General features: G+C 43.5%; 1 protein-coding gene across 1 annotated transcript in view; it reads right to left on the bottom strand.

The window, feature by feature from the left end:
* Positions 1 to 276: 276 nt before the first annotated feature.
* The window catches only part of RCL1 (RNA terminal phosphate cyclase like 1), a 65232-nt gene continuing 51511 nt past the window's right edge, over positions 277 to 13997 (bottom strand). Inside the window, exons 8-9 of the mRNA XM_070431598.1 lie at positions 10348 to 10451; positions 277 to 1068 (exon numbers count right to left, since the gene is read on the bottom strand). Coding sequence (XP_070287699.1) covers positions 918 to 1068; positions 10348 to 10451 — 255 coding nt within the window. The 3' untranslated portion in view covers positions 277 to 917. The remainder of the gene's footprint in view (positions 1069 to 10347; positions 10452 to 13997) is intronic.

Raw genomic sequence — 13997 nt, 5'->3', positions numbered from 1 at the left:
GACTCTCGTGTATTCTGCTAGCATCCATGAAACATTAATAATCTAACTTCCTAGCTTATAAGTGAGGCAAAATTCCAGACTCTGACATTATTATACTAAGATCTTTAAGTCAGGTGGTCTAATGTCTTAACATTATAAATTTCAAAGGAACAAAATATCCTTTTTGAATATTCTTGCGGAGGGAATAAATTTTACATTACAGAGTTATTATGAGAATAAGAAAATGTATAGCACAACTGAGATAGAGAAAATATCCAGTAACTTTAATTGGACCTCTTCCTCCCCAACCCCCCAACCCCCAGGCACTCATCCCCACACACACAATGAACCAGACAGGGAGCAGAATCTGTCTCCAAGACAGCTGAGTCCAATCCGACAATGAGGGATGGAATGGTCTCATATACCGTCTGTTTTTTTTTTTTTTTCTGAAATTTGCATAACACTGCGTCACTCATAAAGAGTTTCCACTGTGGTTGTCTCATTTAATCCCTACACAGGAACCAAGGTTCAAAGAGGTCCGTCCTTGCAGGAAGAACAGTAACAGATGCCACAGGTCTGGAAAACGGCCACACGACAGGAGCCCAGGGATGTGGGCCGGGGAAGCATGGCTGACATGGAGCTGTGCCGATGGTCTAGCAGCGTGACTGTGTCCTGCAGGCCTGTTCTTTGTCCAGGTAAGCGAAGGGAGCACATCGTGACAGGCGTCCTGAGGAATGGCAATACCACTGGAGAAATGGCTGGAAACCACATGATATAAATATGTCTTTTATTTGCATATTCTGATTGTTTTTAAATGGAAAATGAAGAAAGGCCTCAATACCCGAGGCTATGCTGCCCTGTTTGGACTTAGTCCCTCTGGGTCCTTGGCAGCTTCTGCTTTGTCTGTAGGCGTTGGGGCCTTTGATCCTGTGACAGTATCACTTGAGGGTCTTGCTAAGGTTGGAGAAGCCAATGCCAACACCGGTCATGAGCACTTTATCCCCACCCTTGCGTTCTTCGCCACACGGCTTGGTTTCAATTTTAAACATAATCTGGAAAAAGCTCTTCAAATGCCGCAAAAATTCTATCCTAAAATATAAAAAAGGGGAAGAATGAAAGAGGAATTTGATTTTTTTTAAATATATTTTTATTGACTTCAAAGAGGAAGGGAGAGGGAGAGAGAAAGAGGGAGGTACATCAATGATGAAAGATAATCATTGATTGGCTGCCTCCTGCTCGCCCCCCAATTGAGATTGAGCCTGCAACCTGGGTATGTGCCCTGAATGGGAATCAGCCAGAATCAAACCGTGACCTCCTGGTTCATAAGTCGACGCTCAACCACTGATCCACACCAGCCAGGCAGAATTTGATTTTATTTAAAGTTCTCCTCCACCTAGAGCCCAAGCTTTTGATTTCAAATCAAGAGGAATGACCAAAATTAAGCAATTCTCATCAAGCTGATTAAATAATATTCCTTTATAGCCCACCAGCTTCCAAAGAGGATTTGTGTATGTGTAGAGATGCACACAATACAAGCAGATGGCTTAAAGAAATAATGTTAGAGGTTAGTCCTGTCCTGCACCCGTGTTACAGTGGACATAAATGTGGCATTACTCTGAGTGGCTCCTGCAAAGAGAGAAACACATACTGTCACGATTCACAGCGTCATGCAGTAAAACCAAAGCAGAATGACTACTGCTGACGCCAAAACAGAGATGTGTCTCTTCATTCCTCAACCTCGACAACCCCCTTCCACTCAGTTAACAAATATTTACTGAATGCCTACAATGTGTCAGGCACTGTTCCTGGTGCAGGAGATGATGCAGTCAACTAAAAATCCCTTCTCACATGACGTTTTTCAATCTAATGGGCAGACAAGAGAAGTTAAATATTCTTGAAAGGGGAAATTTAAATAGCAAACAAGGCAGATGAGGAGGAAATGTGGGTATAACAACATCTGTGTGTACATGGAAGGAGGCAATATTAAATAAGGTGGCCAGGAAAGTGCTCACAGTAAATATGGTGAGAAGTTTCATGAGGCTGTTTCTTGTCATCTCCCTTAAGACAGAGCTACAGCTTCACCCCAAGAGTACCTTGGGAACAGCAAATCTGTGGCAGGACCACGGTATGAGTATGTAGGCTTCTCCTGGGCTGGCCTATAAGACCCACCTGAAGAACTCATTAATCATACAGGTTCCTGAAGGCTCTGATCCACTGGCAACTGGTGGGGAAGGCATATCCATGTGGAAGAGCCCAGAATCACAGGCACACGTAAAGAGTCCCCCTTCCCACCCTTTTCCAGGCCCTGTCTCTCCAGTACAGAGGAGCCAGAAAGCTATTATTCACAAGCACCCCTGATGGTTTTTATCAGGCAAGTTTGAAAAACACTGGTTTAGTTAGGAACAGATGGTCTGTATACCTGAACTAAAAGTATTCCAGCAATCTTGTGTTGTGCTGCCAATCAAACCATCCAAACTCCCTACCCCAGCCAGATGGTTCTCAGCACTGAATGTACATGGGATCACCTGAGGAGCTTTCAAATTACTTATCCTGATATGCAGGTCAATGGAACGGAATTGAGAGTCAAGAAATAACCCATTTACATTCAACTGATTTTCAAAAAGGGTGCCAAGATAATTCAACAGGAAAAGAATAACCTTCTCAATAAATGGTGCTGGAAAAACTTCACATAGGCCCTTTCTTCATATCATACATAAAAAATAACTCAATACTGACCCAAGATCTGCATGTAAGAGCTAAAACTATGAAACTCACAGAAGAAAACAGGAGTAAATCTTCATGATCTTGGGTTAGGTCAGGGGTGGGCAAACTTTTTGACTCAAGGGCCACAATGGGTTCTTAAACTGGACCGGAGGGCCAGAACAAAAGCATGGATGGAGTGTTTGTGTGAACTAATATAAATTCAAAGTAAACATCATTACATAAAAGGGTACGGTCTTTTTTTTTTTTTTAAGTTTTATTCATTTCAAATGGGCCAGATCCGGCTGCCCACGGCTGGGTTAGGTGGTGGTTTCTTAGACACAACAGGAAAAGCAGAATGATGAAAGAAAAAATGAATAAATTGGACTTCATAAAAATTAAAACCTTTTGTGGACACTATCAAGAAAGTGAAAATACAGTCCCCAGGGAGAAAATATTTTAAATCATATATCTGATATGGGTCTAGTATATAGGATATATAAAGAATTCTTGCAACTCAATAATAAAAATCAAATAACCCAATTTAATAATGGGTAAAGGATCTGCAAAGACATTTCTCTAAAGAAGATATCCATATAACCAATAAACACACGAAAACATGTTCAACATCATTAGTCATTAGGGAAGTGGAAATCAAAACCACTACGAGATACCACTTCACACCCAATAAAATGGTTACAGTAAAAAAGCGCTAATAACCAATGAGTGGGTCAGATAAAAAATGGTCACCACTGTGGAAAAGTCTGGCAGTTCCTCAAAATGTTAAACAAGGAGTTATCATGTGATGCAAGAATTCTACTTCTAGGTATATACAGAAATGAAAACATGCACCCCCGACAAAAACTTGTCCACAAATGTTCAAAAGAGCATTATTCATAATAGTAAAAAAGTGGAAACTCAAATGCCCATTAACTGATGAATGGATAAACAAAATGTGGTATATCCATACAATGGAATACTATTCAGCCATAAAAAGAAACAAAATACAGGTACATGCTACAATATGGATGAACTTTGAAAACATTATGCTAAGTGAAAGAAGCCAGTCACCAAGAAACTCATTGTATGATTCTATTTACACGAAATGGACAGAACAGGCAACTCTATTATAGAGGCAGAGAGCAGATTAGTGACTGCCTTGGGCTGGGAGGATTGGGAGGAATGGGACAGAACCATGAATGAGTAAGGGGTTTCTTTCCGAGATGGTGAAAATGTTCTAAAATTAGATAGTAGTTATATTTACTTTGTGAATATACTAAAAACCACTGAATGGTACACTTTAAGGTAGTATATGAATTATATTTCAAAAAAGGTACTTAAATAAACAATATATATTTGTGAAGTTAAAAAGAAGTATTGATCCCGGCTCGCACCCTCAGAGTATATACCAAACTCAATCTAATGCCTTCTGCAATGAATTTCCCACCCCTTCCTGTCCCTCTGTCCTAATCAATCTAGTCAAAGTAGAGAAAGACAAAAAGGAGAAAAGGGGGCCCAAACAATTCCTCACCCTGTCTGGCTGACATGACCGGCATGTCAGTGGTTAAGAAATGAAACAGGAACTCCCTGGAGAGTATTTCTGATAAATGCTACATGCACACCAAAAAATTTCTTATTTCTTTTTTAATTTTTTCCCATTTATTTATTTATTTTCAGAGAGAGAGGAAGGGAGAAGGATAGAAACATTGATGAGAGAAACATCATCGACCTGCTGCCTCCTGCATGTCCTCTACTGGGGATGGAGCCTGCAACCCAGGCATGTGCCCTGACTCAGAATCAAGCCAGTGACTTATTGGTTCCTGGGTCGATGCTCAACCACTGACCCACACCAGCCAGATATCACCTCTTTTTAAAAATTAGAGAGAGAGGAGGAAGGAAGGGGAAAAGGAAGGGTGGGGGGAGAGAGAAACATTGATTTGCTGTTCCACAACAAATGTTATTTATACATTCATTGGCTGCTTCTTGTACGTGCCCTAATCAGAGATTGAACTTGCAACCTTGGCATATTGGGACAATGCTCTAACCAATTGAGTTACCCGGCCAGGGCCAATTCCTCTCTCTCCACTGAAACCCATTATACATGATAGGCATTATGTCTGGCATTCACTAATGAGGCAAGAAATAGAATTTAGGAGTTAGGACTAATTTTGAGAAATGACTTAGCAATTAAGGGAAGTCCGTTCTTTCCCTGCTGCCTTTCCTGTCTTACCAATTTTTAGGTGTTTGCACCCTGTCCTAGGAAAAAAAGAAAAACATCAAACCCATAGATAAACAGTCCACATCTGTGGGCAAAGCCTCCAGCTGGCAGCAGTGCAGACAAAGCCAGCATCTCACCCACTCATCTGCATTCTGAGGAGGAAACAGCTTGCTCTCTCTCTCGCTGCTGACCGGGCTCTAATACAGGCCTGCTACCAGAGCCTCCCCAGCCTACTTCACTCTGAATTGTTCAACTGTGCTGGAAAAACCAGACACCCCACCAGCTGGCAGAACTCCTAAGAGGCCTCAGCTTGCTTCAGATCTCTTGGAGAAGGACGGAGAAACACAGGTTTGAGTGTGCAGGCCTACATATTTGCAGCTCTGAGGTATTTGTAGCCTTTGGAATCGTTAGAAAAAGCAAAGTCGGTTCCACTTTTTACACAATGTTCTGCCAAGGGCCTGTCTGAGGAGGACTCTGTAAGGGACTGGATTAAGGTATGCTTCAGAATGGCCTCCTACCTCCAGCTATCAAACATGCTCAGAGCTGAGAAACAACCAGACAATATTAAATCCTAACAAACAGTCTCTTTAAGAAAATGAAAAGCAAACAGAGAATAAACCCGCCCCACATACACAGGCAGTGAGCAAAGGTCACGTCCGGTGCTGATCCACATCCTCTCCACAGCCCCAAGCACAGGCCCCACCAGGCCCCACCTCTTCCCTTTCCTTCTCTTCCAAGCACCATTCTGTAGATCCACAACTTCCCAGACACAACCACATGGCCGCACAGCCAGGCAAAAGAGAGCCATGCACGCAGAGCCTTGAGAGAGAGGACTGCCCACTTGCGCAGTGTAACTGGCAGCTTTTTAGACCAACCATGTTAGGCAGCTGGGACTATAATTCCCGTGAGAAGGACTTAAGAGAACTAAATCTGTAGTAAACTATTTTTCCTAATACAAAGTGACTTATCCAAAAAAAAAAAAAAAAAAAAAACAAACCCAGACCATGAAAGCCTCCAGGCCACCTGAGAAGCAGGTTTTGAGAATCCTGGAAAACAGAGATAATTTTTCCCGTATATCTTCCAAGAGTAGGTTGTTCCCACCAGCATTGTTGATCAACAGGTGACAGCCATTGGGCTCAAAGTCATCTATCCTTTGAATCCCAACTGCCCAGGATTGACCAGGTGCCAGGCCCTGCCCCTTAAAATACAGCACCGCTCACCAGGTCCCTCTTCTGATGCCTGCTGGAGAGTGGAGGTGAAAGCAATCATGGGAAGCGCCCTCTCTCTCTCTCTCTCTCTTCCTCTCTCTCTCTCTCTCTCAAGTCCACAAACACAAACCACAACAGAGGCTCTTGATTCCTGTTCCACCAAACCACTCAGATATTGGGGTTACCTACTTCTCAGGTCTAAGGAGGGGTGAGAGACCTGGGGGTGAGAAGAGAATCTGCTGGATGGGGCCCCTGTAGTCATTATACCACAGCTTTAAATGTATTGGCGGTGCTTTTTCTCCAGACAGAGGCTTTCCCAAAGCCCAGCTGGCCTCTGCTCTAAGAACAAACTCGGTTATAAAGGCAGAAGGAGACAGACAGGCTGGTTGCATGGTTGGGAGATGTGGGTCCCAGGACAAGTTTGGCTAAAAACTCACTATGAGCAGGTCCCTGAACTCTCTTGCTCATCCGAAAAGTGAAGACATCACTTGCTTTTACCATATGCCAAATATGGTCTGCGGCTCAAACAGTTTAATAAAAGTGACAGGGCTTTGCAGCATTTAAACACAATTAAATCACAACTGTCAGGGGGAGTGGTATCCTGCCAGCTGAGGAGAGCAGTTAAACAACTGAACCCAAATAGCTGCAGGTTTGGCCGGCATGAAAAACCGAAGAGGCATGGTTCATTTTAGATTCCAAGTAAAGACAGGAGATCATTTTGCAGCGTCACTTGAACTGAGGATTCTGGAAAGGCGTGGCATGGCATCCTGCCTCGGGCAGGGAGGTGTCTGAAATCCAGCAACAGGGGCGGAATCCCAGCACTTGCATAAGAGCAGTGGGTCCGGGAAGCACGGACTCTGGGCAAGACTGCCTGGCTCTGAACTCCACTTGCTGACTATGTGACCTTGGGCACATGACTCAACTTCTCTGTGCCTCAGTCCCCACGCCTGTAAAATGGAGTGTGCAATAGTAACCTCCTAGGGTTATGATGAAAACTAAATGAGTTCTCATTTGTCAAGTGCTTAAAACATTGGGCCAGCAGTACATACTGTGTTTGTTAAATAAACACCTACCTTACAGAGTTCTTGGGAACAGTAAGTGAGATGTGTGTTGTTTATTTAGCAATATGACTGCAGTAGTTGGTCATAAATTTAAAAATTAATGGATACAGATTTATAGATATCTGAGCAAACACTTTACAGCTGACTTCAGGCCTGAGATAACCCAAAGCAAGTTTACTGGGCCTCCTGGTGTTCAGAGTGACCTTAACAGGAGATTGGGTTTTCCCAGCTGGGGCAGGGCAAGGGCGTATCCGGGCGGAAACCGCAGTGTCCGGCCCTGATTGGGCTCTGCCAGGCCCACTGCATTGCTGGCTGGGAGCACTAAGTACCTGACCTTTTTAAGCCTTGCTCCATCTCCACAAACCCGACTTCAGTACCATTCTCCTTCTCCACAGATAAGACCAAGGCTCAGAGACGCTACACGCTGTCCCCGGTCCCCCGGTGTTTCCCGGGAGAGCCAGCACTGAAATCGGGGAGGCTGCACTTCCACGACCACGTACCGACAACATGTAACTGCAGTCTCCAATCAGATAATTTGTGAAAGTGTGATTTTCTTGCTGTTAATTCCACTTTTAAATAAAGTATAAATCCTCCCTAAACTGTAATATAAAGCTTTTTCAGGGGAAGGTGGAATCACTGTCACCAATTGTAAACCACCTGAAACTCAACAAAATGAACAGAAATAGATTTTCCGCATACCAGCATGTTAGCCAATACTATTTTATTCTTCTGAAAAACATCTCTCTGGCCTTCCCGAATGATTTCACACATATAGATGTGCTTTCTCAAGTAACACAGAAAACCACCAACAGAAGTAAGACGGAGGGAAGAAGAAAGGGAACAGACACCCTTATTTTCCAGAAAGGGTTTCAAAGCAATACTATAAGAAAACACATCCCTCTAAATCCCAGTGCTCTGTAAAAGAACAAAAAAAAAAAATTAAAAAACTTTTTAAACAAATCAGAACGTGAAAACTGCCACAAGAAATACATTTCTTGATTCTAGTTTTCTTGAGAAATTTGAGAATTCACAAAGTAGATTTTTATGACTTTAAGTATACTTTATAAAAATAAGTGAGTTTGGTCTCCAAAACTCTTGACTCCAAATAGGATCCCCACTCCCCACCACAATTATACTAACTATAGATTCTGTGTCTTTTTCATCCTAAGCTGTACTCACAAATACGGTAACTTTGTCTATTCGGTCCTAGAAGGACATCTATTTCTTCCCACCTTTGCCCTTCATCACTCTGGATCCCTGGAGCCTTCCACAATGATAACAAGCAACAAGGGTCCCAAACAGATACAGCTTTCAAAAATAAACTCCTTACAATCTCCTGCCTCCACCGTGTGCTCGCTTACCAAAAAGAAAGGAGGCGGTGCTGTCCACCCCATGGCAGGCCCTCCTGCATGAAACCCCGGGAGGCAGGAAACCCAGAGAAACATAGCCCCTAGTTTCAAACACAATTCTGCTATTTGTCCCAAGCCTGTAAAGCTCCATTCAGAGCAGACCACTTTGTTTTCCTGGGAGATGTAGTCATTTTAGACGAGGTTTCTGGAAGACAAGACTGCAATTAATGTTTGGTGAGGGGGTATACGAGGAGGACACGGGAACTTGAAAAAAAAATATCCAGGCACATCTTGACCATCTCCACAGGGGCTGCTGACTTGAAAAAAACTATAAAGGCCCTGTAGCCAAACTGAAAAAAAAAAAAACAACTCTAAGAGCCAAAAAAAAAAAAAAAAGGGTCAAGGAAAACTAAAAATATAGATTTCCTTTTGCACATAATGTTCTGCCAAACCCCATGCCCCACGACCACACACATCTAGAGGCTGCCTGAAGCGGTGTGAGCGGTCAGGCCTTCGCTGCCCTGAAGCGGGGGCTGGGAAGGCAGCAGCGGCAGCAGCAGCAGCAAGAGAGTTGGCTGAAGGGGCCTGGTGGTCACAGAGCAGTCAGCGCTTCCAGCCAACGCTCTACTGGAAGTGAATCTCTGCACTCAGGCCCTGTGTGTGCCCCTTCGCCTCCTCTCCAAACACCTTAGCTACAAAGTCTGTTTCAGCAATGCTGATCCCTGGTGTTAGTGTTCCACTGAGGATTACTCAATTTCAGGTGCCTGTCCCATGAAATATTTTACAACTGTTAGCAGATAATGTGGTTCCTCACTAGCTTCCTGCTTATCAGTCTTCCCCCACTGCTCAGAGTGTCTTCTCTTCCATTGCCATGTTCCAAAACCTCCCACCACCAACTCCAAATAAAAAAACCTCCAAAACAATCTCTTTCAAGCTTCTGGTCTCCATGCGCCCCAAGCGATGTTCCAGAGGTACAATGCCTCCTCCGCAGCGCTGGCCCCTTACTCAATGTGATGGCACCACCATTCTTCAGTTATCACAGTACTGTACCTTCCAGATATACAGCATCGGTACCATGATAACCGAAAAAGGACAGTTCAGTCTATATCTACCTGAGTGTCTCTTCCCACAGAGGCCCACTCCCGCCCCACCCACAGATGGCCGTGTAATGATCTCGAGCACATGGACGCACACCCAGAGGTCAGGGCTCAAACAGGCTGCTTACAGCAAGCTCATCTGCTACCTATGGGAAGTGCTGCTTCCACTGTGCTGTTAACAATCCAAGTCTTCTCATCGGCTGCTCTTTTTGTAGAGCGCTTGCTTTGATGCCTCAGCAGTCATCTTCTGATAACATCCAATGGCCTCAAACTCACCTTTACAATACCCACACTGGTCCAGTGGCATTACTATAGACTTGGCCTCTTTTTTCATCTTTCCAGCCAGTTTATACCCTATCATGTTGGACAAAAAGACAGCCCTATTTGCCACGGGTAGGGAAAAGAGGGGATTAAAAAAAAAACAAACTAACAAAATCTAAGTTATAATGGAACCAGATTACCTCCAAAATGAGAAAAATCTAAAGCATAGACAAAAGAACTGTCTAATATACCACACAACTTCAATGGCATGGGAATAATGTAACTACAGAAGAGAAAGGAAGGCAAGAGCCTGCCAAACACCAGGTTAAGACTGATAACCTCCAGCTCATTCCAGGATCAGTCCAAGCAGGTGTTCATAGTGATAGGCTATGCACAGTCCAGCACCTTTGTCATGTCATGCAACTGGAAGATTAAACTGGACAGCAGTAATGAGGCTGAGCGCAAACAACTCACGTGTAGGGAGAGAGCGGTCCTAGCAGGACTTTGGAAACGTCCTGCTGCCCAAGGGTCATGAACAATAGAGCCAGGCTTTGGTTGGTCGAGTCCACACATCCACCCTATAAATACAAACACTTTCAAGATTAGTCGTTATACCAACCAGAGAATCGAAAACCAAGAAAACAGTCACAAATACCCAGAATATCAGAACCACAAAAGAGCAGATTGCAAAATTCAAGCAATAATAAAACAGAATACAAATCTTTTCAGAGGAATCCTTGTATCACTTAACTTTGGGGGGTTAAACTAACTGGTCATCAAAGCAATTGTATTAGCTGAGACCATCAGAATAAATAGACATTCAAGTTTACTGAGGTGTATCTAAGGAAAAATAAAAATTCCCCTCCGTAATTAAAGCGGCAGCAGCAGCAGGACACATAAACAAAAAAAAAGCATAATCAGTTCTAGGAAATGTACAGGTCATTAACAAGGGTGAGGTGGGTGCGGCTTGTTTATTTAATCTGTCAGGGAACACCACAGTCGATCTGACATGGAAGGGCCTTAGCCTAAAACTTATCCCATCACATTCCAAACTGCTTGTCAAGTTACATTAGTGTCTCCTTGTGACTCTTCCTGGGCATCTTTAACTGAAGAATTACAAAGACCAGATTTCTCCATTCTTACTACTTATGTACTATTTCGCGCCACTTTTCCTTCCTTTTCTCCCAAATCGATAAGCACAACAGAATTTTCACAAACTTTCTCCTGAGGATTGTTTTGGTTGCCTTTCTTCTTTCATTCTTGGGGTTCTTGACCATTTCAGCCATTCTGCTTCTACTACATGCACGCGTGACTTGTTTATATGTGTGCCTTAAAAATGTCTTTATTGCCCTGTCTTTACTGCTGAAGTGGTTAGAGTGTCAGCCTGCACACCAAAGGGTCTCAGATTCGATTCCCAGTCAAGGGCATGTACTTGGGTTTCAGGTTCACTCCCTGCCCCCACTGGGGCATGTGCAGGGAGGCAACCAGTCGATGTGTCTCTCACATCGGTGTTTTTTTTTTTCTCTCTCTCTCTCCCTCACTCCCACTCTCTCTGAAAAGCAATGGAAAAAACGTATCCTCAGGTGATAATTAACAAACACAAAAAAGTCTTTCTGATCGTTCTTTCTGAGATAACTTTATTTAAAACAATTCAAACTTACATTGTACACAGTGAAAGAGGGATGACCTTGAATTTCTACGTATTTTCTACATGCCACAAAAAGAACCCAGTTTCTCATGATGGCACATCACTATCTAAGCCTAGACTCCCAGACTTTAAACACGTGGCCACTCTCTTCTTTAAAAAAAAAAAAAAAGTTTTTATTGATTTTAGAGCAAGGAGAAGGGAGAGGGAGAAACGATGAGAGAGAGAGAAACATGATCAGCCGCCTCCTGCACGTGCAACCCAGGCATGTGCCCTGACTGGGAACCGAACCGGCGACCTCTTGGTGCATGGGGATGATGTTCAACCACTAAGCCACACCAGCCAGGCAACCTCTCTCAAATGCATGCAGTGTAGGGAATAAATCAATTATCAGCACAAACACTCATTCTTTGCCATCAGACCTCATTTACAACTGAGCAGGAAAATAAGGGGGCTTATCCTACTGCCAGCTTTTATGAAAATCTACTGCTCTTCCTAAACTACCTTAAAGGGCAATATTTCTCTCTAAGCCAGTGGTTCTCAACCTACTGGCCCTTTAAATACAGTTCCTCATGTTGTGACCCAACCATAAAATTATTTTCGTTGCTACTTCATAACTGTAATGTTGCTACTGTTATGAATCGTAATGTAAATATCTGATATGCAGGATGGTCTTAGGCGACCCCTGTGAAAGGGTCGTTCGACCGCCAAAGGGGTCGCGACCCACAGGTTGAGAACCGCTGCTCTAAGCCAATGTTAGGACAAGAGGTGTAACATACGTATTTCCATTAAAAAACAAACAAACAAAAAATTCTGACCCATGGAGAATCTGAGGACCAACGAAAGTGTTTTTACAAAACTTGCTCCTTTCACAGACTGTAAGTGTTTCAAGAGATTTAGACGGAAGGGCATGTTGGAGAAGATCAGGAGAGGACTCCCATTCCTATAAGTGCGGACAGCAGCACACGTGGTGGGGAAAGGGGTTGGGGGGTGGGGGGGGGGGGGGAGGGAGGGTAGGAGACAGAGGCAGCTTAAAAGATGGACAGAAAAGGCAGTTTCAAAAAGCCTGGAACACAATCAAGAGGACTTGGTTGGTAACTGATGAGACATAAATAGAATAAGAGGGATTAGATCAGAGGACTACAATGTTGATAAAAATAAACAGCACCTTCAAAGGGGACATGTTTTTATTATTCTTTTAAACCATGTCATGTCACAGACATATAAAGAATTATCCATAAAAACATGAAGCATTTTCATCCTTTTAACAACTAAAGACCATAGACACACACAAAAGAAATTTTCTTAATGATTAGAACAAACAAACAAACTTGGTGCAGGCACAATGAAATGGTTTTAAGTAGAACTTAACTAGAGTAAAGGGGGGGAAATAAAATAACTTAATCCAGATTGCATGTTTTCTCTCTGTGGCCTTGCTTTCACCCTGAGGCCTATAACGTGCTATTTATGAGGATACAGAACCCTCCCTCCAGCTGGGCTCTTCTGTAATGTGATGCTTCCAATTCCCCCAGGTCTACTGGAGAGAGATGGGAGGGTCCCCACGGTCAGGGGGCCTGCAAGCCACAAGGAAGGGAAACCTGAACCAGTTGTCAGGGGCTTAGGGACGCATGGATCACATGCACAGTCTGTCGTCACAGGTGTCTAGATCAGCAGTCACCAACCGATGGTTCTTGGACCACTGGTGGCCCGTGAGGTCCGAAAGACTGGCAACTGCTGGTTTAAGGAAACCTTTGGAGCAGCGGTCGCCAACCAGTGGTCCATGGACCACTGACGGTCCATGAGGACCGAAAGGTTGGCGACCGATGGTCTAGATGACTAACTTCCTGAACTAAGTGACATGGTAACCTCTGGATCGTTTATTTACTCCCAACTTTTAGTTACTACTCATCTTTCAAAAAAGTCACTAAATTAAGCATCAAACACAGGGCTGATTTAGCATCAAAAAAGCTAAGGCCAGCCATAACCGGTTTGGCTCAGTGGATAGAGCGTCAGCCTGCGGACTGAAGGGTCCCAGGTTCAATCCCGGTAAAGGGCATGTACCTTGGTTGCGGGCACATCCCCAGTAGGGGGTGTGCAGGAGGCAGCTGATCGATGTTTCTCTCTCATCAATGTTTCCAACTCTCTATCGCTCTTCCTTCCTCCCTGTAAAAAAAATCAATAAAATATATTTAAAAAAAAAAAAAGCTAAGGCCAGCCTTTGGCCACACAAAAAGAGTGAGAAGATACTTCCTCCTGCAGGAGGATTTCATTTGAGAGGGCATTTCTTTCCACCAATATTTGCTAGCTGAATGGTGAGGACAGGGAGTAGAGTCACTCCGATGAAGACACAATTATAGGTCCCTTGTCTTCCATTTTAATTAGATGAACATTAATTAAAACCATTAAGACCTGGACATTTTAGTGAACTCTGAAGCAGTTCATTCTTACTTGTTCCACCTTGCAACCAATGAGGTATTGT

Source organism: Myotis yumanensis, unplaced genomic scaffold, assembly GCF_028538775.1.
Source record: "Myotis yumanensis isolate MYYU_CA2020_CCGP unplaced genomic scaffold, mMyoYum1.0.hap1 SCAF_12, whole genome shotgun sequence".
NCBI classification, from domain to species: domain Eukaryota; kingdom Metazoa; phylum Chordata; class Mammalia; order Chiroptera; family Vespertilionidae; genus Myotis; species Myotis yumanensis.
The sequence above is the reverse complement of the archived record's forward strand: the minus strand, read 5'-3'. Positions and strand labels throughout refer to the sequence as shown.